Source organism: Haliotis cracherodii, unplaced genomic scaffold (assembly GCF_022045235.1).
Source record: "Haliotis cracherodii isolate W230 unplaced genomic scaffold, xgHalCrac1.p SCAF_12, whole genome shotgun sequence".
Classification (NCBI taxonomy): domain Eukaryota; kingdom Metazoa; phylum Mollusca; class Gastropoda; order Lepetellida; family Haliotidae; genus Haliotis; species Haliotis cracherodii.
This window is the reverse complement of record NW_027266267.1, coordinates 9,192,907-9,216,603: the sequence shown is the minus strand read 5'-3', so window position 1 is coordinate 9,216,603 and position 23,697 is coordinate 9,192,907. Positions and strand designations below refer to the sequence as shown.

General features: G+C 45.1%; 1 protein-coding gene across 1 annotated transcript in view; it reads right to left on the bottom strand.

Annotated features, from left to right (window-relative positions):
• LOC139458166 (multidrug resistance-associated protein 1-like) overlaps positions 1–23,697 on the bottom strand; it is a 58,983-nt gene that overhangs the window by 20,890 nt on the left and 14,396 nt on the right. Inside the window, exons 4-18 of the mRNA XM_071239498.1 lie at positions 22,246–22,374; positions 19,996–20,121; positions 18,578–18,639; positions 17,006–17,152; positions 15,924–16,187; positions 14,037–14,217; positions 13,357–13,677; positions 12,070–12,207; positions 9,424–9,570; positions 8,509–8,593; positions 7,263–7,332; positions 5,219–5,345; positions 3,616–3,792; positions 2,141–2,308; positions 287–476 (exon numbers count right to left, since the gene is read on the bottom strand). Coding sequence (XP_071095599.1) covers positions 287–476; positions 2,141–2,308; positions 3,616–3,792; positions 5,219–5,345; positions 7,263–7,332; positions 8,509–8,593; positions 9,424–9,570; positions 12,070–12,207; positions 13,357–13,677; positions 14,037–14,217; positions 15,924–16,187; positions 17,006–17,152; positions 18,578–18,639; positions 19,996–20,121; positions 22,246–22,374 — 2,332 coding nt within the window. The remainder of the gene's footprint in view (positions 1–286; positions 477–2,140; positions 2,309–3,615; positions 3,793–5,218; positions 5,346–7,262; positions 7,333–8,508; positions 8,594–9,423; positions 9,571–12,069; positions 12,208–13,356; positions 13,678–14,036; positions 14,218–15,923; positions 16,188–17,005; positions 17,153–18,577; positions 18,640–19,995; positions 20,122–22,245; positions 22,375–23,697) is intronic.

The window sequence follows — 23,697 nt, the reverse complement described above, 5'->3', positions numbered from 1 at the left end:
CTACCAACAAAAAAAGTACTATTCTATGAATATTAGCTTCTGCGGTGATGTGGCCGTCAAACCAGCTGTTTCAATCAGAGCGGAAGAAGACAATTGCATCAAATTCAAAGAGAAATAGAAAATTGCCACCATATGATTTCTTAAAGAATCATTATTGGCCACTTCTTATCGGGATGGTAAAATCTAAACATTCACCAGCCTTCATCATTTTAGTTTAGGACAGTTACAAATAGCAAAATGAGTTGCTTATCATGTATTTTGTGTTAAACAATTCATGTCCACTGACTGTCGGGGTCGTCCTCCTCGTCAGTGCCATCGTGTTGGGTGAGGTAGGTCTTCAGGAACTGGGCGAAGGCTCCGTCGTGACTCAGGAGCTCGTCATACGTCCCCATCTCTGTGATCTCACCGTCCACCAGCACCACGACCATGTCCGTCATCGGCAGCCAGTGCACACCATGGGTCACCAACAGTCGAGTCTGCAAGACCATTGTACTTATAACCAATCAGACAAACGAAGGACACCATGGGTCACCAACAGCCGAGTCTGCAAGACCATTGTACTTATAACCAATCAGACAAACGAAGGACAGGATTGGTCACCAACAGTCGAGTGTGCAAGACCATCGTACTTATAACCAATCAGACAAACGAAGGACAGGATTGGTCACCAACAGTCGAGTGTGCAAGACCATCGTACTTATAACCAATCAGACAAACGAAGGACAGGATGGGTCACCAACATTCGAGTCTGCAAGACCATCGTACTTATAACCAATCAGACAAATGTAGGACACCATAACTGCCAACATCTCACTTTGTGTAACAGAATGCCTTATTGTCGACCATAACTGCCAACGTCTCACCTTGTGTAACAGAATATCATATGGCCTACCATAACTGCCAACGTCTCACTTTGTGTAACAGAATATCATATGGCCGACCATAACTGCCAACATCTCACCTTGTGTAACAGATGCCTTATAGTCGACCATAACTGCCAACGTCTCACCTTGTCTAACAGAAATATCATATGGCCGACCATAACTGCCAACGTCTCACTTTGTGTAACAGAATGCCTTATTGCCGACCATAACTGCCAACTTCTCACCTTGTGTAACAGAATGCCTTATTGCCGACCATAACTGCCAACGTCTCATTTTGTGTAACAGAATGCCTTATTGCCGACCATAACTGCCAACGTCTCACTTTGTGTAACAGAGTACCTTATTGCCGACCATAACTGCCAACATCTCACTTTGTGTAACAGAATGCCTTATTGCCGACCATAACTGCCAACGTCTCACTTTGTGTAAAAGAATGCCTTATTGCCGACCATAACTGTCAACGTATCACCTTGTATAACACAATATCATATGGCCGACCATAACTGCCAACATCTCACCTTGTGTAACAGAATACCTTATCGTCGACCATAACTGCCAACGTCTCACCTTGTGTAACAGAATGCCTTATAATTGACCATAACTGCCAACGTCTCACTTTGTGTAACAGAATGCCTTATTGCCGACCATAACTGCCAACATCTCACCTTGTGTAACAGAATATCATATGCCCGACCATAACTGCCAACATCTCACTTAGTGTCACAGAATGCCTTATAGTTGACCATAACTGCCAACATCTCACTTTGTGTAACAGAATACCGTATCGTCGACCATAACTGCCAACGTCTCACTTTGAGTAACAGAATACCTTATAGTTGATCATAACTGCCAACATCTCACTTTGTGTCACAGAAAGCCTTATAGTCGACCATAACTGCCAACATCTCACCTTGTGTAACAGAATACCTTATCGTCGACCATAACTGCCTTCGTCTCACTTTGTATAACAGAATACCTTATAGTCGACCATAACTGCCAATCATCCCACTTTGTGTAACAGAATACCTTATCGTCGACCATAACTGCCAACGTCTCACTTTGTGTAACAGAGTACCTTATAGTTGATCATAACTGCCAAAGTCTCACCTTATGTAACAGAATGCCTTATAGTCGACCATAACTGCCAACATCTCACCTTGTGTAACAGAATACCTTATAGTCGACCATAACTGCCAATCATCTCACTTTGTGTAACAGAATACCTTTATCGTCGACCATAACTGCCAACGTCTCACCTTGTGTCGCAGAATGCCTTTATGGCCGACAACTTCCTGGAAAATGTGTTTCCCCACGTGGGAGTCAACAGCGCTCAGAGGGTCATCCAGGAGGTAGATGTCGGCGTCACTGTAGATGGCCCGAGCCAGGGACACACGCTGCTTCTGTCCCCCACTGAGGTTGATGCCCTAGGAAGGAAACAGTTCCAGGTGAGCTTGGGTAAATGAGAAGATTGTGAAGGAAACACAGAACACGGTTTTTAAGCCTGAAAGAAGGCAGAAATATTCTTCATAACAGACTGGGTCAGACAATCTGGTGATTAATAATGTGAGCATCGATCCATGCTGTTGAAGTACATTTCTACGCAGTTAACCACACAGCGCCTAACCAGCTGATCCATCCGTTCACCTCTGAGGCCACCTACACGCTGCCAGCGGTCAACTCTAACCTGCTTTCCCCATGGGTTCCCAATTTAGTCACCTCAAGATTATGACTACTACTACTACTACTACTGCTACTGCTACTACCACTACTACTACCACAACTACCACTACTACTACTACCACTACTACTACTACCACCAGCACCACTACCACTACTACTACTACCACAACTACCACTACCACTACCACCACCAGCACCACTACCACTACTACTACTACCACAACCACCACCACTACCACTACTACCACAACCACCACCACTACCACTACTACTGCTACCACAACCACCACCACTACCACTACTACTACTACCACTACCACCACCAGCACCACTACCACTACTGCTGCTACCACAACCACCACCACTACTACTACTACCACCACAACCACCACCAGCACCACTACCACTACTACCACTACTACTACCACTACCACTACTACTACCACTACCACTACTACTACTGTTAGTATGGGGCATTTCACTACCCGTTTCCACTTGTAATTGGTGTTTAGTGTAACATTTATTAAAGAATACATTTAAGGTAAGAATTGATACTTTTTACTCAATGTGCAATCGGGATCAATTCTTATATCAAGAAGGAAAAAAATCGCGTTCCACTGATGCATCGTACCACCACTACTACTACCACTACTACTACTGACCCGTGAAGATCGTGGGTAGAATAGGTCTTCAGCAACCCATGCTTGCTGTAAAGGCGACTATGCTTGTCGTAAGAGGCGACTGACAGGATCGGGTGGTCAGGCTCTCTGACTTGGTTGATGCATGTAATCGATCCCAATTGCATGGATCGATGCTCATGATATTAATCACTGGATTGTCTGGTCCAGACTTGATTATTTACAGACTGCCGTCATATAGCTGGAATATTGCTGAGTGCGGCGTTAAACAACAAACAAACAAACAAACAAACAAACAAACAAACAAACAAACAAACAAACATACTACTACTACTACTACTACTACTACTACTACTACTACTACTACTACTACTACTTTTTCTGAAATGTCCGTATTACTACTTCCAACATACTTTCTCTCCTATTTCTGTCATATCTTTTCCAGGCAATATCTCGAGGTCGGAGGTCAAGGCACAGGCCTCAACAATTTTCTTGTACTTCTTCTCATTGTGTTCCTGCCCAAAAGTGATGTTGTCTCGCAGAGTGGCATTCTGGATCCACGCTTCCTGAGGCACGTATGCAATGGAGCTCTGGAAGTCAGATTTCAAAATAATCTTTAAGGAATGAAAAGGTTTCAAGATAATATTGAGACAAACTGAAGTCACCATGTCATGACCTGCTTTTTTTGTAATGTGCAAGCTTTGGCAAATTCATAATCATATGGTGTGGGGGAGATGCTCTAACCTGGTGTAACGGGCCGAAACATCCCTCTGGCCAGTTCTTCCCGGGGAAGTTAGAGCCAGGGTCAGTACTTCCCAAACCCTGACCAGTTCTTCCTGGGGAAGTTAGAGCCAGGGTCAGTACTTCCCAACCCCTGGCCAGTTCTTCCCGGGGAAGTTAGAGCCAGGGTCAGCACTTCCCAACCCCTGGCCAGTTCTTCCCGGGGAGGTTAGAGCCAGGGTCAGCACTTCCCAACCCCTGGCCAGTTCTTCCTGGGGAAGTTAGAGCCAGGGTCAGCACTTCCCAAACCCTGACCAGTTCTTCCCTGGGAGGATAGAGCCAGGGTCAGTACTTCCCAAACCCTGACCAGTTCTTCCTGGGGAAGTTAGAGCCAGGGTCAGCACTTCCCAAACCCTGACCAGTTCTTCCCGGGGAAGTTAGAGCCAGGGTCAGCACTTCCCAACCCCTGGCCAGTTCTTCCCGGGGAAGTTAGAGCCAGGGTCAGTACTTCCCAACCCCTGGCCAGTTCATCCCGGGGAGGTTAGAGCCAGGGTCAGTACTTCCCAACCCCTGACCAGTTCTTCCCGGGGAGGTTAGAGCCAGGGTCAGCACTTCCCAACCCCTGGCCAGTTCTTCCTGGGGAGGATAGAGCCAGGGTCAGTACTTCCCAACCCCTGGCCAGTTCTTCCTGGGGAAGTTAGAGCCAGGGTCAGTACTTCCCAACCCCTGGCCAGTTCTTCCTGGGGAAGTTAGAGCCAGGGTCAGTACTTCCCAACCCCTGGCCAGTTCTTCCCGGGGAAGTTAGAGCCAGGGTTGGTAGTTCCCCTCTCTAATCGTGTGTTGGGAATCTCATGTGGTGTTGTCAGGCTGATGTGTTGGGAGGGTCACATTGTGTTGCCAAGGTCATGTTGTGTTTGGAGGCTCATGTTGTGTTTGGAGGCTGATGTTGTGTTGGGAGAGTCACATTGTGTTGCCAAGGTCATGTTGTGTTTGGAGGCTGATGTTGTGTTTGGAGGCTGATGTTGTGTTGGGAGGGTCACATTGTGTTGCCAAGGTCATGTTGTGTGTGGAGGCTCATGTTGTGTTTGGAGGCTGATGTTGTGTTGGGAGGGTCACGTTGTGTTGCCAAGATCATGTTGTGTTTGGAGGCTCATGTTGTGTTGGGAGGCTGATGTTGTGTTTGGAGGGTCACATTGTGTTTGGAGGGTCACATTGTGTTTGCAGGCTGATGTTGTGTTGGGAGGGTCATATTGTGTTTGCAGGCTGATGTTGTGTTTGGAGGCTCATATTGCTTACCTTGACTGTGACACTGCCGCTGAGTTTGTCCATCTCACCCAGCATGGCGGAGATGAGGGAGGACTTCCCCGCCCCCACCTGTCCCACCACGGCCACCAGCTTACCCTCGGGGACCTCAAGGTTCATTCTGAGGAAAGTCAGAAATATATGTCAGTAGGTCTCTACAGGGGGACTGGCCAACCAGCCCACAAGCTTACCCTCGGGGATCTGCCAGTTCACTCTGGATAAAGTCAGAAATAATAGTCAGTAGGTCTCTACAGGGGGACTGGCCCGCCACCCCCACCAGCTTTCCCTCGGGGATCTCCAGGTTCACTCTGAGGAGAGTCAGAAATATATGTCAGTAGTAATTACACAGGGGGAACTCGCCTATCAGTGCAACCAATTCGCTGTGCAGAGTTGTGTCTCTTACCGTATTTTCTTGAGTATAGTGCGCACCCATGTATAATGCGCACCCCCCTCTAGCGGGTTCAATATTTTGGAGAAAAAGAAATTTGAATATTATGCGCAGAAAAAATTTACACTGTACCCTTTCAACGAAGTCCGGCAAACGAAAGGGTGCTGAGAAACTTCGTCAGTACAAATTCAAAATTTGAGATAAAAAATCACCAGACATGTTTATTTACCGTTGAAATACTATTTATTGTCCTGCTAGGCATTGTTTTATGTCTAGGGATTAAGATTACCTTGTGTATTTTCTCGTAAACTAAGCCGGAAACAGCAATCAGCTGTACATACGTTTTCTTGGAATCGACCGGTGATTCGGTCAAGACACACCCAATGATATAACTTTATAGGATTTTTAATGCAAGGATCGGCAAAAATTGTATCTGAAACTATTTTTTTTATCAGGAATAATATATTTCATTATTTTCTTAATTATATGCAGCCTTTACTAAACATATTTAAAAGAATAATAACCCTAATCGAAGCAGCTGATCGCTATTCCCGGGTATTATTTTTTACATGGAACCAGTCTGACTAGTCACCGTCAAGGCTCACGTGCACGCGATCGCGTGATCGCGAGAATTTCATGTTGACATAGAATCGTCCAACAAAAACAAATATGACTTTTAACGAGTCAAAGTATGTCATTTATGATATATGTATCCATTCTCTGTCAACTAAAGTTCGTTTCAAGGCGCCAATAGCAGTATTCTGACCGTGGTTGCTGTTAATAACGGTGAGTTGTGCGATCTTCCGATCGCTTCACACACGATTTCGCCGAAATTAATAAAAACAATATCAAAAGGAATTTTGAACAAAATTAATGAAATAAGTTACAAACATAAGTCCAGATATACAAAGAACACTTTTTATATCCAGACAGTGTAATTACATGATTATTTTGCGTACTTCAGTATGGATTTGTTGACATGGTATTTCCGGTGTTTCGTGCTCACGGTAATGTCTTTCCATGGGGGAAAAAAACATCTAAACTCATAATTCGTGTATAATGCGCATCCCCTTCTACACAGCTGTGTTTTTTCGAAAAAAAGTGCGCACTATACTCAAGAAAATATGGTAGTTCTGCCAGGATCTGCTGGTCACAGGTTTGAAAACCAGATTCGCACACATTATGACACCTGCTCCTGGTTTCACGAAAAACATTTACAAATGACATCGCTAGTACAGTTTCTATTCAGCTTGAAGGCACTCAAGGTGTGAGGGAGAATGTCTGGCACCTAGCGGAGCCATGGAAGCTACCTGTGTGAGATTGGTTGGTTGGTTTGTTGTTTTACGCCGCACTCAGCAATATTCCAGCTATATGACGGCGGTCTGTAAATAATCGAGTCTGGACCAGACAATCCAGTGATTAACATCATGAGCATCGATCCACGCCTTTGGGATCGATGACATGCATCAACAAAGCCAGCGAGCCTGACCACCCTATCCCGTTAGTCGCCTCTAACTACAACTATAGTCGCCTTTTACACTTTGAAGCTTGTGAGTAAGACAAAAAGTAAAGCACTAATTCTAATTATTAGTGGCCCTCTGCTGTTTCTACTGTCCACGAGCCAGAGGGCCAGTAGTTAGACTGACTCACTTCCTCAGGGTAGGTTTTGCCAGGTCCCTGTCCCAAGTGAAATTGCCTTGCTCAACCTTGATAGCCGCATCTGAAACATTTGACACCATCCGAATCAACCATGTTCATATATGTCCGAGTCTTATACAGGGTCAGGGAGTTGCGGGGCGCTTATTACGTTGAATACGGTATATCATTTTCAGGTAAAATTATCAAAGACCTGTACAAGCAATATACTTTGATATTTTTACCTGAAAATGATATATCGTATTCAACGTAATAAGCGCCCCGCTCTAATAAGATATTTGCTAATATATTGGCCAATGAACAATCCCAATTAGCACCCCTTCCGATCAATGTACACAAGGCTCATTTATATGTGTATAATACGCACTCGTGTGTTATATGCACCCTTAATTATGGGCAATTAAATTCTGGAAAAATATATCTGTTGTGTGTAAACACTTCAGGCTGTCAGTATAAACCATGAAATTTACAATCTTTCAACTCTGTTTTTTGCACCAAAATAATATTCTAATGACAGCCCCCTGGGCGCTTATTACGTCGAATACGGTACATAAAATATCAGTTATACAATCCTCTTAAAACCGAGAGTTAGTGACTGTCACTGTTGTGTGAGATTTGAAAGCGACTGTCACTAGAGCTTGTGAATAAAGGAAAGAGGATCCTAACTCTTCACATGATAGAAATGTGGCGGAACTATGTCCTGTCAATATTCACTATTTGTGGCTGGACCTGTCATTGAACAGTTTACAGAGGAGTCTTACAATATCACTATTCCTCTGCTGCCCGGGGCATCATGTAGCAGAATTATGTCCTGTCAATATTTCCTATATGTGGCTGGACCTGTCGTTGAACAGTTTACAGAGGAGTCTTACAGTATCACTACTCCCTTGCTCCCCAAGGCACCAAGTAGCAAAAAAAGCCGGTCGGACACAAGTGGGTTTGGATTCAGCCATCATGTTACATACCCTTGGACGATGTGTTGAGTTGACAGATTAAGTGATTCAGTGTACTTCTTTATTTTGTTTGTTTGACGCATTCAGCAATTTTCCTGCTATATGATGGCAGTGTGAAAGCTATTGAGTCTGGATAAGACAAACCAGTGATTGACATCATGAGCATCGGTCTATACAAATTGGGATACGGTGACATGCATCAACCAAGTCAGCGAGACCGACCACCCGATCCCGTTAGCATGATAGCTTGCTATCTCTTGTGACAATAGCATTGCATCTATACTGACCACTGTGTGGATCCTGTCGGACGTTCGAGTCATCCAGATCCTTGGCCCGGAGAAACTTGGACACACGAGAGACGGACACCCAGCCCTGTCGAGAGAATGTGGTCAATGTTAAGAATAATTGTGAATGAGTGAGTGAGTTTAGGATGAGTACAAAGGATGATGATGATGATGATGATGATGATGATGATGATGATGATGATGAAGATGATAATGATGGACAGTTCAGATCTGTGTTACAAATAAGACATTTCTTTACCATACTAAGAATACTTCCTGAATGAAACTATTTACAAGTGAATGACCTTATACATGTAAGAAGTCTCCAACATTGGTCATAAGAATGTGGTTCAGAAAACCATTTGCAGCAGGGGTGTACAGGATGTTACAACAGTCAGTTCATCGACCTGTACATCCAAGTAGTGTGGGGGCCACGGGTGGCCCAGTCATTTCAGGCGTCACGATTCGCTGTGCAGAGTTGCGTCCCTTGGGCAAGCCAGAAACCTATGATTGTGGGTTCGAATCCCGGTTCACCCCGATTATGTTTCTAGGTTTGTCAGCACCATACCCGTGCTCGTGGGTTTCACCGAAGTGGTAAACGTCTGAGATCTGCATCACCTTGGGCTTTCCTCCCACATTAAGCTGACACACCGTGATATAACTGGAATACTGTTAAAAGCGGCGTTAAACCCAACTCACTCACTCACTCACTCCAAGTAGTGACACATGCACATGCAGCAATATTCCAGCTATATGACGGCATTCTGTAAATAATCGAGTCTGGATCAGACACTCCAGTGATTGACAACATGAGCATCGATTCACGCAATTGGGATATCAAACCAAGTCAGCGAGCCTGATCATCCGATCCCATTAGTCGCCTCTCACTACTATGTTCTGGATGTACAAGGGCCCCACCTGAATGTAGTATGGGATGATCATCGGCAGGGCGTTGATGGGCATCCGGAGAATGTTGAAGAGAGACAGCGACACGAAGGCTTTCTGTGCGTCCAGCACGTTGTCAGTCGAGGATAGGATGTAGGCAGCGAATGTCGCCAGTGTCACCTGTAAGAGGAATGTAGTATGTCACAACAATCTATCCGAGAGGAGGTGACTAGTCTCCCACAGCTGGGATATACAGCTGGGATATACAGCTGGGATATACAGCTGGGATATACATGGGTCCAAGACAAGAACATTGGGGGCCCGACATGTATAACTCCCCTGACTTCCAACAATCATCCTGACGTCATACAAGTATCACTGCACATGCTCAGACGTCTGAAGCCTTTTGAGTGAGTGAGTGAGTAAGTATGGCTTTACGCCGCTTTTAGCAATATTCCAGCAATATCACAGCGGTGGACACCAGAAATGGGCTTCACACATTGTAACCATGTCGGGAATCGAACCCGGGTCTTTGGCGTGACGAGCGAACACTTTAACCATTAGGCTACCCGACCGCCCCGGAAGCCTTTTGAAGGGAGTTCAATGTTTATAGTGAGAAAAAAATAAGCCAATGACACTTGGAAGTTTGAGAGTATGTTGTAGCGGGGATAACAAAGGGGGCTCAAGCTCTGCAACTTACAAGACAGGGGGGCACATGTCTTAAGATTGACAAGTTACGAGATTAGGGGGGCACATGTCTTAGAATTGACAACTTACACGACAGGTGGCACATGTCTTAGAATTGACAACTTACAAGACAGGGGGCACATGTCTTAAGATTGACAACTTACACGACAGGTGGCACATGTCTTAGAATTGACAACTTACGAGACAGGGGGCACATGTCTTAAGATTGACAACTTACGAGACAGGGGGCACATGTCTTAAGATTGACAACTTACGAGACATGAGGGTACATGTCTTAAGATTGACAACTTACGAGATTAAGGGGGCACATGTCTTAAGATTGACAACTTACGAGATAAGGGGGACTCATGTCTTAAGATTGACAACTTACGAGACAGGGGGCACATGTTTTAAGATTAACAACTTACGAGATTAGGGGGGCACATGTCTTAAGATTGACAACTTACAAGATTAAGACGGCACATGTCTTAAGATTGACAACTTACGATATTAAGACGGCACATGTCTTAAGATTGACAACTTACGAGATTAAGGGGGCACATGTCTTAAGATTAACAACTTACGAGGCAGGGGGGCACATGTCTTAAGATTGACAACTTACGAGATTAAGACGGCACATGTCTTAAGATTGACAACTTACGAGATTAAGACGGCACATGTCTTAAGATTGACAACTTACAAGATTAAGGGGGCACATGTCTTAAGATTAACAACTTACGAGGCAGGGGGGCACATGTCTTAAGATTGACAACTTACGAGAATAAGGGGGCACATGTCTAAGATTGACAACTTACGAGATTAAGGGGGCACATGTCTTAAGATTGACATATTACGAGACATGGGGGTACATGTCTTAAGATTGACAACTTACGAGAATAAGGGGGCACATGTCTTAAGATTGACAACTTACGAGATTAAGGGGGCACATGTCTTAAGATTGACAACTTACGAGATTAAGGGGGCACATGTCTTAAGATTGACAACTTACGAGATTAAGGGGGCACATGTCTTAAGATTGACAACTTACGAGATTAAGGGGGCACATGTCTTAAGATTGACAACTTACAAGACAGGGGGCACATGTCTTAAGATTGACAACTTATGAGACATGGGGGTACATGTCTTAAGATTGACAACTTAAGAGACAGGGGGCACATATTTTAAGATCGGCAACTTACAAGACAGGGGGCACATGTCTTAAGATTGACAACTTATGAGATTAAGGAGGCACATGTCTTACGATTGACAACTTACAAGACATGGGGCACATGTCTTAAGATTGACAACTTACGAGGCATGGGGGCACATGTCTTAAGATTGACAACTTACGAGGCATGGGGGCACATGTCTTAAGATCGGCAACTTACGAGACATGGGGGCATATGTCTTAAGATCGGCAACTTACAAGACAGGGGGCACATGTTTTAAGATCGGCAACTTACGAGACAGGGGGTACATGTTTTAAGATGGGTAACTTACGAGACATGGGGGCATATGTCTTAAGATCGGCAGCTTACGAGACATGGGGGCACATGTCTTAAGATCGGCAACTTACAAGACAGGGGGCACATGTTTTAAGATCGGCAACTTACGAGACAGGGGGTACATGTTTTAAGATCGGCAACTTACGAGATAGGGGGCACACGTCCAGAAGAAGGACATGACGGCGTTGAAGTAGGCTACTCTCCTGAGACAGGGGGCACATGTCTTAAGATCGTCAACGTACGAGACAGGGGGCACATGTTATAAGATCGGCAACTTACAAGACAGGGGGTACATGTTTTAAGATCGGCAACTTACGAGATAGGGGGCACACGTCCAGAAGAAGGACATGACGGCGTTGAAGTAGGCTACTCTCCTGAGACAGGGGGCACATGTCTTAAGATCGTCAACGTACGAGACAGGGGGCACATGTTTTAAGATCGGCAACTTACAAGACAGGGGGTACATGTTTTAAGATTGGCAACTTACGAGATAGGGGGCACACGTCCAGAAGAAGGACATGACGGCGTTGAAGTAGGCTACTTTCCTGAGCAGGGCCAACTCCTGGCGTCGGATGACCAGCACCTTCTCCTGGAAGGACAGCTCCCAGGCGTACAGCTTCAGCACCTGGCACATAAATGTTCATGATGTCAATCACTGGATTGTCAGAACCAGGCTCGATTATTTTACAGACCGCCATCATATAGCTGGAATATTGCTGAGTGCAGTGTTAAACAACAAACAAACATAAGGCAAATCAGATATTTTCAAGACCAGTGAAGATCTGGGGTAGAATAGGTCTTCAGCAACCCATGCTTCAGCACCTGGCAGATAAAGTGTAACCAAACAGAATATTAAACAAGACCTTACAGTACAAGACAGGAAACGTGAATTGAGACCCGTGAAGATCCGGGATAGAATAGGTCTTCAGCAACCCATTCTTGCTGTAAAAGGCAACTGTGCTTGTCGTAAGAGGCGACTAACAGTATCGGGAGGTCACTTGGGATAGGGAGCTGCCAAAACCTACCTTGAGGAAGTGAGTCAGTCTAACTACTGGCCCTCTGGCTCGTGGACAGTAGAAACAGCAGAGGGCCACTAATAATTAGAATCAGTGCTTTACTTTTTGTCTTACTCACAAGCTTCAAAGTGTAAAAGGCGACAATACTTGGCGTTAGAGGCGACTAACGGGATCGGGTGGTCAGGCTCGCTGACTTGGTTGATGCATGTCATCGATCCCAATTGCGCGGAACGATGCGCATGATGTCAATCCCTGGATTGTCAGAACCAGACACGATTATTTACAAACCGCCGTCATACAGCTGGAATATTGCTGAGTGTGGTGTTAAACAACAGACCAACCAACCCAATTGCATGGATCGATGCTCATGATGTCAATCACTGGATTGTCTGATCCAGACTCGATTATTTACAGACCGCAGTCATACAGCTGGAATATTGCTTAGTGTGGCGTTAAACAACAGACCAACCAACCCAATTGCATGGATCGATGCTCATGATGTCAATCACTGGATTGTCTGATCCAGACTCGATTATTTACAGACCGCCGTCATATAGCTGGAATAATGCTGAGTGCGGCGTTAAACAACAAACCAACCAACCCAATTGTGTGGATCGATGCTCATGATGTCAATCACTGGATTGTCTGATCCAGACTCGATTATTTTCAGACTGCCGTCATATAGCTGGAATATTGCTGAGTGCGGCGTTAAACAACAAACAACCAATCATGAGGCATGCAGCATCACAAGTCATCACCTTCATGCCATTGAGGACTTCACTCATCAGTTTGATCCTTGCGTCCTTCAACTTCATCAGCTGGAGCTGGTACTTCCGCAGCTTGCCGGCCATCACGCCGTTTACCGGGAACAGCAGTATCATCACCCCAAGTCCTGCCATCACTGAGGGCCCCAGAAGGCCCCACAGCATGTACAAGGCAATAGCGATGAGCAATGGCGATGACCAGATGACGTACAAGTAGCCGGTGACATCCTGGAGACGCTGGCAGTCCACGGACATCAGGTTCACAATCTCTCCCACGGTGGATTCTTTCCTTGCATCACTGCTGATGGTCAGAGCCTGTTGAGGATGAAACGGACATAATAAGATCACCATCTTCCATGATATAACTGGAATACCGTTAAAAGCGGCGTTAAACCCAACTCACTCACTCACTCCTCCCACATGAATCTGACATGCCGTGATTTAACTGGAATACTGTTAAAAGCGTCTTTAAACCAAACTCATTCCCTCACTCACTCCAGATGTATAATACATAGAGTTAGACACAATGCTGTAGAATGAGTCTGACCACCTTGTAGACGGCTGATATGACAGCAGACTTGATCCTCATCCCCAGCGTCTTTAAACCCAAGTCCCTCCCTCACTCACTCACTCTCTCCAGATGTATAAGACATAGAGTTAGACACAATGCTGACCTTCTTGTAGACGGCTGATATGACAGCAGACTTGATCCTCATCCCTAGCGTCATGCTGATGTGGAAGTGCTGGTGGAAGAAACACGACTGAGTGACGGCGACCACGAAGAAAGAGCAGGCGTAGACGTAGCCCTTCCACTCCTGCTCTGTAGCTCGGTTGTCGATGAAGGAAATCAACGCACTGAAACACAGAAGGAGAGTAACATCCACATAAATCCTGGCAGCTAAAGAACAAAACTTTCCATAGCAATTGCCTCCCCTGACACAACCTGTGGGATAAGGGTCCAAGATAATTGCACTTATATAATGACGTGCATGTACGTGTGTGTGTGTTTGTGTGGCTGCTTGTACTAGTCCGGACTGATTTATAGTGCTAGCTCACTGAGATACCAAGCCGCAGTTTAACATGAATACCCCACTCAGACACAGTATACTGACTCCGAGTCCCTTAATGCCAAGCCCCAGACAGGGTAACAACAAGTACAATCTTTAAACGTCTTTTGGTACGACGCGGCCGGGGATCGAACCCCAGACCTTCCGCTCTCCGGGCGGACGCTCTACCACTAGACCACGGAGGCGGTCTAAAGATAGTATGACATGAACACTCATATAATATCCTCTACATACTGTAAACAGCTTTATTTCTGCGCCGTTAAAATATTGCGAAAACCAAACCAAAGACAATACTGAGATATTTTTGCGAGTTGCCGTGTTGAGATGACCCCTCGATTACCAAACAATAGACAGCTTCTCTCTGAAGCTAGTTAATCTGAGTTGGCAGGAAAGTTGACGGGAAGGGATTGCGACCAATTATCAAATACGATAATTGACTCAACTCAGTGTCATGACTGTGAGTTTGAATGCAAACTATATAAGAAGGATTTTAAAGAAAGTTTGTCACTCAAAAATTGTGACAATGTGGAGATACGTAACGGTACACTAATTGGTCTGTTTACACTGTCATTTGTGATGTATTGTGTGACCATTCTGCATTTATTTGTGTTTTTAACTTATTGAGTAACTTGTGGTTCTGGTTGATGATTTCAACATTTGATGACGTGTTGCAATGAATAAAGTATGTATGTATTATTTATACAGTCATGCCCCGTTAATATGGACACTTGCATCATTTCACAATTTGTCCGTATAAACGAATTTCCGTATAACTGAAACCAGTTTCTTACTGGAAGAGTTACTTCCCTTCAATTATGCAACTCATGACAGATGACAGAGCAAACAGATACATCCACTCAATCTTTATTCATACACGTTAAAAAAAAACTGTCATGGAACTTTACAACATTTTGAGGTTTGAATTTAAACAATAATTCCAAATTGTCCAGATCGCCTGTGTTCTCGTAATAGGTAATCAAGGTCTCTATACAAGCACGAGCCTCCTTGTGAGTTGACAGGCCATACTTACACAACTTTTACCTCTGACGACATATTTATTGAAGGGGATTACATGTACAATAAACAAGCTCGTCTCAAACGTAACTCAGTGTCACTTGGTTAATTGACTTCTCACGAATCAAAGGATTACCACCAGTGGTAGGATTACCACCAACGGAAGTGTATTGTCCCGATAAGTGAGACAATTTTGTGTGCATTTCAGTGTTTTGTGTATGAAAATGACCGTCCGTTTCCGGAAACTGAATATCCGGATATATGGGTAAATTTATATAGTAATTATTTTGTTTTGAATGAAAATCGTCCGGGAACCGAGGTTTCCGGATATCTGAAGTCCGTATAAGCGGGGCATGACTGTACTTATTTTTGCGTTTTTAATTTTTGTGATTGAGTCTTGTTCGCAAAACTCGCAATAATTAAACGGTTGCAAAAAATTCCCTGTTTACAGTATTCACTGCGATTCCTCCACATACTTACTTCGTGAGCAATGGGTTGACAAACGACAGCAGGTCGTACATAGCTTTCCATAAGTGGGAAATAAGCAGTGTTGGACCGTACGTCTTCAGCAAGACTTTAAACAAGGACGGTTGGGCCTGTGGAGGCTTATCCTTGTCCTTGACCTTGAAGGAGACATCACTGTGGCTGCTGTGCGCTGCTTGCAACAAGGGGGTCTTCTCCGAGGCTCTCGCCCCCTCGTCCTGCATCAGGTTGTGGTTGAGGGTGGATGCAGAATACCTGGCTCTGAAACATCAAGGTCACCATAGAAACACTGTTCATTCTGGAGGTGAGGTGAACGGTTGTATTTCCCTAACGACCCATAAAATGTCTGTCAGATTTGGTATCAAACGTCTCAGAATTTCAAGAGCTTTCCAACGAGCCATCATGCACTAAAATCGCTTAATATTTAAGAAAAATGTGTTTTTCACCTGTCCAGCAAAAGAACTTCCAAGTCAGCAAACGGACAAGACATTGTTCTGCCTTGTGTGTTTGAGAAACGCGCCAATTTTCGTTTTTGGAATAAATGTGAATGTGAATGTCAAGATTATTGTGTGTGTGTGTGTGTGTGTGTGTGTGTGTGTGTGTGTGTGTGTGTGTGTGTGTGTCTGTCTGTCTGTCTGTCTGTCTGCTTGTTCTAGTCCGGACTGATGCCGATTTAACATCTTTTTGTATGACGTGGCCGGGGATCGAACCCCGGACCTTCCGCTCTCCCCGCAGACGTTCTACCACTAGACCACGGAGGCGGTCTTGTTCATTCTGGACCATACCCATGACTGGTATTGTAAGCAACACAAACATCCCCTGCTGTCCTGGTATGATCCATTCAGTCGCCTCAAACTACAAGCTGGGGACCTATATATTTTCTTTGTGTTTGTTCTGTTTGTTTAACACTGCACTCAGCTATATGACAGTCTGAACGTTCTAGAGTCTCAACCAGACAATCCAGTGATCAACATTGTGGGCAATGATCTACCATGTAAGGGACTGCCTGTAAGTAATAGATTCTGGACCAGACAATCCAGAATCCAAATTCAAGAGAAGGGTCAGTGGAGGATGTTTACTTTTCCTGGTTCTTCCTCTGTGCTTTCCTCACTTCCTTCACCCAGGCCTTCCAGAACTGGGGCAGAACCCTCTCACTCTTGTCCCTCGGGTGCAACTCAAACAGGTCCTCCTCCTCCAGAGATTTGCGATACCCTTTAAACAGCAGTCTGAAACAGAGGACAGCGGTCTGACACAGAGAGGATAACAGTATGACACAGGGAGGACAACAGTCTGAAACAGAGGACAGCGGTCTGACACAGAGAGGACAGCAATCGGACACAGACATGACAAGACAGCAGTCTGACACAGAGAGGACAGTGGTCTGACACAGAGAGGACAGCGGTCTGACACAGAGAGGACAGTGGTCTGACACAGAGAGGACAGTGGTCTGACACAGAGAGGACAGTGGTCTGACACAGAGAGGACAGCAGTCTGACACAGAGAGGACAGTGGTCTGACACAGAGAGGACAGCAGTCTGAAACAGAGGACAGCGGTCTGACACAGAGAGGACAGCAGTCTGACACAGAGAGGACAGTGGTCTGAAACAGAGAGGACAGCAGTCTGACACAGAGAACACAGCAGTCTGAAACAGAGGACAGTGGTCTGACACAGAGAGGATAACAGTCTGACACAGGGAGGACAACAGTCTGAAACAGAGGACAGCGGTCTGACACAGAGAGGATAACAGTCTGACACAGGGAGGACAACAGTCTGAAACAGAGGACAGCGGTCTGACACAGAGAGGAGAGCAATCGGACACAGACACGACAAGACAGCAGTCTGACACAGAGAGGACAGTGGTCTGACACAGAGAGGACAGCAGTCTGACACAGAGAGGACAGTGGTCTGACACAGAGAGGACAGCAGTCTGAAACAGAGGACAGCGGTCTGACACAGAGAGGACAGCAGTCTGACACAGAGAGGACAGTGGTCTGACACAGAGAGGACAGCAGTCTGACACAGAGAACACAGCAGTCTGAAACAGAGGACAGTGGTCTGACACAGAGAGGATAACAGTCTGACACAGGGAGGACAACAGTCTGAAACAGAGGACAGCGGTCTGACACAGAGAGGATAACAGTCTGACACAGGGAGGACAACAGTCTGAAACAGAGGACAGCGGTCTGACACAGAGAGGAGAGCAATCGGACACAGACACGACAAGACAGCAGTCTGACACAGAGAGGACAACAGTCTGACACAGAGAGGACAGCAATCGGACACAGAGAGGACAGTGGTCTGTCACAGAGAGGACAGCGGTCTGTCACAGAGAGGACAGCGGTCTGAAACAGAGCAGACAGCCGTTCGAAACAGAAACATGTACGGTACAATGACAAAGACCCAAACAAGTCACTAAATCATCAAGCCTGACCACCCGATCCAATCACCTCCTGTGACAAGTGTCATGGGAATTATTCCGGCCCGGGCCCCGCCCCAGCCCCAGCCCCGGCCCCGGCCCCAGCCCCCGGCCCCCTACCCCTGGCCCCAGCCCCGGCCCCCTACCCCCGGCCCCCTACCCCCCGGCACCAGCCCCCTACCCCTACCCCCGGCCCCAGCCCCGGCCCCCTACCCCCAGCCCAAGAGTACTCACGAGTTGATCCAGCTGAAAGTCACTCTGCTGAGGAAGGATGCTCTCGTCTCCGGTGACAGAACCTAGGAAGAGAATAGAATAGGTCACACTCTATGGAACAATACGTGGCAAAACTTTGAAATATTGGCATTAGAGAGAGTTGGGTTTAACGCTGCTTTTAACAGTATTCCAGTCATAACGCAGCCTGTCAGCTTATTGTTGGAGGAAAGCCCGAAGTGATGCAGGTCTCAGACGTTTACCACTTCGGTGAAAGCCACGAGCACGGGTATGTTGCTGACAAACCTAGAAACATAATCGGGGCGAATACGGGGTTGTTATCTATGGATACTCTTGCATCAATTGGTAAATACCCTGTGAAGATCCTGGTCAGAACAGCAACCCATGCTTGCTGTAACAGGCGACTGTGCTTGCTGTAACAGGCGACTATGCTTGCCGTAAAAGGCGACTATACTTGTCGTAAGAGGCGACTAACGGGATCGGGTGGCCAGGCTTGCTGACTTGGTTGATGGATTCGGTGGATCGATGTTCATGATATCAATCACTGGATTTTTGGCTCAGACTCGATTATTTACAGACAGCTGCCATATGGCTGGTATATTGCTGAATGCGACGTTAAACAACAAAGCAACAAACAAACAATAACCATACTGTGATTTCTGTGTACGTAGATTTGGTGAGGCCAAGTAAAATGTGGAAGGAAATATTCGGTGTGAGAGTGGGCAGCTATACCAGTTTAGGCTTGAATATAACTTGATACAAACATTCAGAACAGCATATCTGAATTACAAAATGAACCTAGACAAACAGTTCTGAATGTCCTGTCAGATAAAGTCCTGATCATGAGTATCGATCAGTTGGGATATGATGACATGCATCAACCAAGTTAGCGAGCCGGACCACTCAATCCCGTTAGTCGCCTCTTACGACAAGTACAGTTGCCTTTTAAGACAAGCATGGATTGCTAAAGCCTTTTCTAACCCATATCTTCACGGGTAACTGAATCTCACCCAAATGTCTTTTGATATCAAATATATCAACACGAGTTGATAAATGTAGGAAAACTCCGAGGCTTGCCGAAGATTTTTTCCACTTTTATCAACGTCAAAAGACACGAGGGTGAGATTTTATTGATCATCCAACATCATTCTTCCAATTTTTTCAGTTTGTAGACAGTAAAAAAGTACTGCTAACAACTTCAGTAGCAGAGCCATTAGTGATGTCATTTGATTGTGAGGTTATGATAACCAATGATGTCACAATGGTCTGCAAAGCATTGTGATGCAATTTCATTGCAGCGATATCTACAGTGTAGATATCGCTTGATCTCACCCAAGCGATATCTCCTGTGAGAGCCAGTTTTGGATGATAAATAACACTGTATTGAACGTAAAAACAATTTTGGTCAGAAAACAACTCACTGTGCCCATGTGGTAGTATCCCTGTCGTGTTGGGTTGTCAGCGAAACAGTGGAGAAGCAGGCCGCCCAACACAAACACATAGTACACGTAGAACAGCGCGAACCGGAACAGGTGGTCATTATACTCCTGAAACAATGACAGAAACATAGAACACGTAGAACAGCGCGAACCAGAACAGGTGGTCATTGTACTCCTGAAACAATGACAGAAACATAGAACACGTAGAACAGCGCGAACCGGAACAGGTGTTCATTGTACTCCTGAAATGTGACAATGACAGAAACATAGAACACGTAGAACAGCGCGAACCGGAACAGGTGGTCATTGTACTCCTGAAACAATGACAGAAACCTAGAACACGTAGAACAGCGCGAACCGGAACAGGTGGTCATTGTACTCCTGAAACAATGACAGAAACATAGTACACGTAGAACAGCGCGAACCAGAACAGGTGGTCATTGTACTCCTGAAACAATGACAGAAACATAGAACACGTAGAACAGCGCGAACCGGAACAGGTGGTCATTGTACTCCTGAAACAATGACAGAAACCTAGAACACGTAGAACAGCGCGAACCGGAACAGGTGGTCATTGTACTCCTGAAACAATGACAGAAACATAGTACACGTAGAACAGCGCGAACCGGAACAGGTGGTCATTGTACTCCTGAAACAATGACAGAAACATAGAACACGTAGAACAGCGCGAACCGGAACAGGTGGTCATTGTACTCCAGAAACAATGACAGAAACATAGAACACGTAGAACAGCGCGAACCGGAACAGGTGGTTATTGTACTCCTGAAACAATGACAGAAACATAGAACACGTAGAACAGCGCGAACCGGAACAGGTGGTCATTGTACTCCAGAAACAATGACAGAAACATAGTACACGTAGAACAGCGCGAACCGGAACAGGTGGTCATTGTACTCCTGAAACAATGACAGAAACATAGAACACGTAGAACAGCGCGAACTGGAACAGGTGGTCATTGTACTCCTGAAACAATGACAGAAACCTAGAACACGTAGAACAGTGCGAACCGGAACAGGTGGTCATTGTACTCCTGAAACAATGACAGAAACATAGAACACGTAGAACAGCGCGAACCGGAACAGGTGGTCATTGTACTCCTGAAACAATGACAGAAACCTAGAACACGTAGAACAGCGCGAACCGGAACAGGTGGTTATTGTAGACCTGAAACAATGACAGAAACAGAGAACACGTAGAACAGCGCGAACCAGAACAGGTGGTCATTGTACTCCTGAAACAATGACAGAAACATAGAACACGTAGAACAGCGCGAACCGGAACAGGTGTTCATTGTACTCCTGAAATGTGACAATGACAGAAACATAGAACACGTAGAACAGCGCAAACCTGAACAGGTGGTCATTGTACTCCTGAAATGTGACAATGACAGAAACATAGAACACGTAGAACAGCGCGAACCGGAACAGGTGGTCATTGTACTCCTGAAACAATGACAGAAACATAGAACACGTAGAACAGCACGAACCGGAACAGGTGGTCATTGTACTCCTGAAACAATGACAGAAACATAGTACACGTAGAACAGCGCGAACCGGAACAGGTGGTCATTGTACTCCTGAAACAATGACAGAAACATAGTACACATAGAACAGCGCGAACCGGAACAGGTGGTCATTGTACTCCTGAAACAATGACAGAAACATAGAACACGTAGAACGGCGCGAACCGGAACAGGTGGTCATTGTACTGCTGAAACAATGACAGAAACATAGAACACGTAGAACGGCGCGAACTGGAACAGGTGGTCATTGTACAACTGAAACAATGACAGAAACATAGAACACGTAGAACAGCGAAAAACGGAACAGGTGGTCATTGTACTCCTGAAACAATGACAGAAACATAGAACACGTTGAACGGCGCGAACCGGAACAGGTGGTCATTGTACTCCTGAAACAATGACAGAAACATAGAACACGTAGAACAGCGCGAACCGGAACAGGTGGTCATTGTACTCCTGAAACAATGACAGAAACATAGAACACGTAGAACGGCGCGAACCGGAACCGGTGGTCAGTATACTCCTGAAACAATGACAGAAACATAGAACACGTAGAACAGCGCGAACCAGAACAGACCTGAAATGGCGAAATATTGTGAATATTGTCATCATTAAACATCATTAAACTTCCATTTACCGAATCTGGCATTACGTACTGTAGGCTGCCATACACACCCATGTATACCCACCTGCTGAATGATCCTACTGTAGAATGGTACCACTCCTGCCAATGTTGTCAACAGCCAAAATATGAACTGAATTCCGGATGTGATGAAGCCTCGCTTGCGTTCAAGCTGTACCAAGATGGCTGCCAGCAGCTGGAGACAAGACATGACCATTCACTGATAGTGTTGTGCATCATGAGTATTGTCAGGAAATGTATTGACACAAAACAAAAATATTAATAAGGGCAACTATGATATATGAATCAAATATTTTTGACAATAAAAAGAAATAGTTTGTCATAATAAGTGAAAATCTACATTACAACTTCGAGAGTTTGCAGGACTGACATAAAGCTGTGAGGCTAGAGTGGATGCTTTAGCTGAACACACTTCATCATCTGCAGAGGGTTGACAGTGGGAGCAGGCCTCGACAACATGCTCAACACACAATATTTGTTTGTTTGTTTGTTTGTTTGTTTGTTTAACGCCGCACACAGCAATATTCCAGCTATATATGACGGCGGTCTGTAAATAATCGAGTCTGGACCAGACAATCCAGTGATTGACATGAGCATTGATCCACCCAATTGGGATACGATGACATGCATCAATCAAGTCAGTGAGCCTGACCACACGATCCCGTTAGTCGCCTTTTACGACAAGCATAGTCACCATTTACAGCAAGTATGGGTTGCTGAAGACCTATTCTACCCAAGATCTTAACGGGTCCTCAATGCACAATGAGAAATAACCAAAACAGATCTTCACGGGTCCTCAATGCACAATGAGAAATAACCAAAACAGATCTTCACGGGTCTTCAAAGCACAATGAGAAATAACCAAAACAGATCTTCAGAGGTCCTCAATGCACAATGAGAAATAACCAAAACAGATCTTCAGTGGTCCTCAATGCACAATGAGAAATAACCAAAACAGATCTTCAGAGGTCCTCAATGCACAATGAGAAATAACCAAAACAGATCTTCAGAGGTCCTCAATGCACAATGAGAAATAACCAAAACAGATCTTCACGGGTCCTCAACATGCTCAATGCACAATGAGAAATAACCAAAACAGATCTTCACGGGTCCTCAATGCACAATGAGAAATAACCAAAACAGATCTTCACGGGTCCTCAATGCACAATGAGAAATAACCAAAACAGATCTTCACAGGTCCTCAATGCACAATGAGAAATAACCAAAACAGATCTTCAGAGGTCCTCAATGCACAATGAGAAATAACCAAAACAGATCTTCACGGGTCCTCAATGCACAATGAGAAATAGCCAAAACAGATCTTCACGGGTCCTCAATGCACAATGAGAAATAACCAAAACAGATCTTCAGAGGTCCTCAATGCACAATGAGAAATAACCAAAACAGATCTTCACGGGTCCTCAATGCACAATGAGAAATAACCAAAACAGATCTTCAGAGGTCCTCAATGCACAATGAGAAATAACCAAAACAGATC